Source organism: Cyprinus carpio, chromosome A17, assembly GCF_018340385.1.
Source record: "Cyprinus carpio isolate SPL01 chromosome A17, ASM1834038v1, whole genome shotgun sequence".
NCBI classification, from domain to species: domain Eukaryota; kingdom Metazoa; phylum Chordata; class Actinopteri; order Cypriniformes; family Cyprinidae; genus Cyprinus; species Cyprinus carpio.
Window position 1 is genome coordinate 16832232 of NC_056588.1, and position 4875 is coordinate 16837106.

At 38.2% G+C, this 4875-nt stretch overlaps 1 protein-coding gene across 1 annotated transcript; it reads right to left on the reverse strand.

Annotated features, from left to right (window-relative positions):
• Nucleotides 1-934: 934 nt before the first annotated feature.
• Nucleotides 935-4426, reverse strand: LOC109081655 (transcription factor Sox-11-like). The gene has a single exon (XM_042774261.1). It carries the CDS (start codon nt 4258-4260, stop codon nt 3253-3255), a length of 1008 nt encoding a protein of 335 aa, XP_042630195.1. The 5' UTR covers nt 4261-4426; the 3' UTR covers nt 935-3252.
• Between the last annotated feature and the right edge of the window lie 449 nt (nt 4427-4875).

Below are 4875 nucleotides of genomic sequence, written 5' to 3' on the forward strand. Positions count from 1 at the left end.
GTAAGCTTAGAATATAGAGAAAAAAGTCAGAATTGTGAGATGTAAATGGTAAATCTGGAAAGCAAAAAAGATACAGACTCAGTATTGCAAGAAAGTCTGAAGTTTACATCTTTTTATATGTTTTATGTCTTTTTTTTTTTTTTTTTAGAATTGTCAAAAAAGTATGAATTGTGAGATAAAAAGTCACAAATACCTATTCTATTCTATTTTATTATATTCTATTCTATTCTGTGGCAGAAATGAGCCATCAGAAAGAAAAAGAGCCATGTATCCAAAATTAAAAGTTTGCAATTAAGATATTTAATTCGCATTTTATTATTATTATTTTTTGTGCATTCCATGCAAGATTTACCAAATGTGTCTTTAAAAAATGCATTCATGTATTTACATGCTTCAGAAATGGTCTAAAAGCAATTGTGAGCACATTAATGCTGCAGTAATAATCTTTTTCAATGCATATTGATTTCAAAATTTCTAAGGACAGATTATATTTAAGAGTGCTTCTGTGTTCTTGCTTATAACCCATTTTTCTAAGCTGCATGACTGGTCACTAGTACAAAAAAAGAGGGCAGTGTGAGTCGGAGGGCTTCATGGGAGAAGGTGGGCTCTCTGGCAGTGATTAGTGGCAGCTGTGGAGCATTCATGCTGCGTCTCTCCTCTTCACTTCAACAGGCCACAAAATCCCACCAATCACAGGACTCTGCATTCAAACAGCGCAAAATTTGATTTCTTAAAGGGGCCGTTGCTTAAAGGGGAGAAGCGGAAGCATTGTTATGATTTAAACTGGTAGGTTTTTATTGGTTCCTTCAAGGAAAGATGTATATTTTAAAAGCAAAATCAAGTTATGTAAAGCTTTTTGACCTATTTGTTATGGGTAGCCCACTCATTACATTTCAAACATTGACATCATTTCATTTAACAAATTGAGAGGAGATTTTATTGTGGTAAGTATTTGTTTATTAAAAGAGGAGTCAAAGAGAGGTTCACATTTGGAATGTGAGGCTAGACTGCCTTGTACTTCACCATTTTTCCCTGGCAAAGAGTCCATCGTATTCCAAACCTTGTATCAAAACAGACTTCATGTAAGACCCACATAAAAATAAACAAAATATGTTTAAGTGCAAGAAACAAAAAATACAGGTTTATGGTTGTTGTTGTCATTTTTAATAGAAAAGACGGCAGTCTTGAGTTGAAAATAAAATGTTTCATCGTATGAAATGAGGATATGGAATGTACCTTTATATATATTTTTTTTTTTTGCTTTCTTGGTTTTTCCCTATCCAGACCAACCAACATCCATTATTTGCCCATTATGGCACATTTTCAAAAATGAGTCATTTTCAAATTGGTTGCAGGACATCAATTGTCCAATTTTTGTGGGTCAGTTTAAAGAGAAATGGTGGGGGTTTTCTCCACAGAAAAGCACACTATGTGACCATATTCAGTTACGATCAGTTCCAGCTGATTTCTTTATTCATCAATGACTTCAGCATCATGACAAGTAATGATGTTGACAGAGCAAAAGTCTGCCTGTCCATCATTTTGCTACAAAAATGCAAAAAAAAAAAAAAAAAAAAATGTAGATGGTCTGCATTTACAAGTAAATATATTGCACAAAAAATGAAGGGGAAACAGTATGTGCCATTAGAAAAAAGAAAGAAAAAAAATCCAGTCTCACACCTGCGATTTGGGACCCATCCACATATCACGAGTATGACATACATAAACTCCTAACTTTACTATTTTACAGTACATATACAATCTTGAAACTAAAACCAGCACTGTGGTTTGCATCTCCCCCCTCCCCAATGCCATATGTTCTACAAATACTCAACAAATTTGATCTACAGCTGTACAAAACCTAGCTTAAAACCACAAGGCATTTTTGATGCAAGTTTTAATTTAAACTTAATCCTTAAACCAGGACTCCCTTGCATGCTTAAAAAAATGATAAAGGGAAGAAGTGCCTGAAACTCACTGAGTGCCCAGTAAGAACATTCCCTTTTTAACTGTACAAAAATATGCCTGAAAATAGTTTGCTTTCTTTTAAAAAGATGAGGTCTGTTATGTATCAAAATGCTTCCTCTAACACCTGCAACTCTAAGGAGGTTTAGGCTGCTTAGGTTTCAAAACAGTAGGTAAACTGAATCAGTCCCAAAAACAAAAAGAAAAAGAAAAGAAAGAAAAAAAAAAAAGTTCTGGCATTTAGAAATGACTAAACAACATTTGAAAGAAACGTCCTGAACAATAATAGTTCACAGATTTGCTTTAAGTCAGTCCACAGTCTTTACATTTTCAGCTCCCTGCAGTTACAAAGAGGGTATAAGATGCATAGAAGTTCTCAGATTTTTCCTTTGTGGTCTGATTTAGTTGAACAGTAATTGTAGACCTATAGAAAAATCCATAAAACCCTGTCATGCTGCCAGAAAAAAAAGGTCTGCAGACTTTTTTTCTTTTTTGCTACAGTACCAGCTTCATGAGCATCTAATTCCCCATACCTCTCCCCTTCTACGGCAAACCATTTTAACATTTATTCCTTCAATCTAACTAGTGTCTATATTTTGTTACTATTACTTTTTTTTAATTACTTGCAAATAATCCAATAGTGATACTTATTCAATTTCACTGCTACTAACTTATTCCTTTGCTACTATTTTGACATGTATTCCAATTGTTGCTGTATTCATTAGTCATATATATGATATATTATTGACTATATATTATTATGATTCAAGGTTATTATTCCATATTAACTGAAAAGACACTAGTACCTAATTGTTAGAAACGAGTCTTTGTTCCAGTTGTTTCTAGTAGTATTCTGAATTGAACTATTAAAAAGCTTTTCTTACAAGTCTTTACATGAAAAGTAAACTTGTATAAGAAGTGAAGTAAGAAATGTTAGTACTGGGATAGTGACTAGTAGCACAGGAATAAGTACTATGAAGTAAATAGTATAGCCACTTTTGGATTACTTAAAAACAAACAAACAAACAAACAAACAAACAACAACAACAAAAATATTATTAACATAAGCATAGATAGCCTTCTATGTAGTTTGAAAAAATAAATGTTAAAATTGCTTGCCATACTTGCCTCCTTCCCAAAGCCCCTATAGGTGGACCACCAGAAGAAGACAGTGGAAAGAAATACGTACAGAACCGAGCATTATACCTCTCCCGTAAGTTATTACTTGTCTTATTTAGTATGTAAAAACCAAGTCAGAAAAGTTCGCTTCGAGCCAGTCCCCAGCTATCATTTCGCTGAGCTCAGGCGTGCAATAGTCTGGAAATTCAAAGTGGGAGCCAGGCTGCCCTCGCTAAAAGACTCCAACTCCTTATCCACCAGAGAAAGGGAGAGATTCCCTGGATTTTGGTTGCCCAGCTCCGAGCTTTGCGCGGAGGAGGCGAAGTTCAAACTGAAGTCAAAAAGCAAGTCGTCCGCGTCTTCGCTCGTGCTGGAAGAAGTGGAAACTGACCTAGAGGATGCTGGTGAGACGGATGCGGGATACATTGTGCTCTGCTTGGTGATGTTTTTGAAATTGTAGAACAGTCTGTTGTTCCGGACCTCATCGTACATGCTAGCGCCATCGGACTCTGTAGACGAGCTCAAAGTTGGGCTGGCGGGAACCTTTGCTACATTGTAGGCTCGGATCGCATCCTCTTCCTCCTCCTTCACTCGGACTCGAGAGTCCTCCTCGGAGTCGTCGTCGTCGTCTTCATCCGTGAATTCACTTTTAATGACAGTCTTTGAAACTTTCATGCTCTTAAACGCGTACTCATCTCCGTAGCCGTGAGAAGATTTACTTCCCGTCTTGTTCGTTTTCAGTTTGGGACATTTCTTGGAGTTCTTGGTCATTTTGTTGCAGGACTTCTCTGGAGATGGGGCTGACGGTTTGGAGGAACTGTCCAGCTTTGGTTTCTTCTTGGGTCTGTATTTGTAGTCAGGATAATCAGCCATGTGTTTCAGCCGGAGTCTTTCGGCTTCCCTGATAAAAGGTATCTTTTCGCTGTCCTTCAGCATTTTCCAGCGCTTCCCCAAACGTTTGGAGATCTCGGCATTGTGCATGTCTGGAGACTGTTCCATGATCTTTCTCCGCTCGATTTTAGACCACACCATAAACGCGTTCATCGGTCGCTTTATGTGTCCGGTCGCTGTCTTGCACCAATCTGGGTTTATCGAAACCATGAATTCACTTTCGTCGGAGTCGGTGGCTTCTCTGGACATGCTGTCCGTTTCGCTGTTGTCCGTTTGCTGCACCATGGTGCCGTTGCTGTGTTGTCAGTCCAAAATATCACCCGCGTGCGTCTGCTCTCTGCGCCTCAGAGGTTCACCCACTCTTTCCAGAGTTACAAGTCGCCTTCTTAACTACTTCTTAGCTTTTTCATGTACATGACATCATGGGTAGCGCTCCAATCACATCCTCTCCACTCCGCCCTACAGGCTCCATGCAGCGCGCTTTAACCCTTAACGCGCTCCCGTCTGGACCCACGATGCGCGAGACGCGCACATCACTAGATAAACTGAACGGGAATGCGAGTGTCAACACGTAAACAAGCGAAACCAAACAAACCGCTCGCACCAAATGCTTCAGGATCCTTTACGATGTGTGACTATAGAAGCGAGACGTATGTTATGAAAACATATGTGTATGGAAGCTGTTTTCTCTGGCTTTCTAGACTCTCTCTAAATAAAATACTGAAGGTGGCGCTTGGACACTGTTCCTGTGTTTATATGAGTGATTCTTCAATTGGGGCAAATGTTCTGTCTTCTGGTATGGTTTTATAGGAAGAAAAGCTTTTTAATAAAACAGTCATTCTAGGATGCATTCTAACAACTGTTTTGTGTATTTAATTAGCTAAATAAATAAGACTGTTG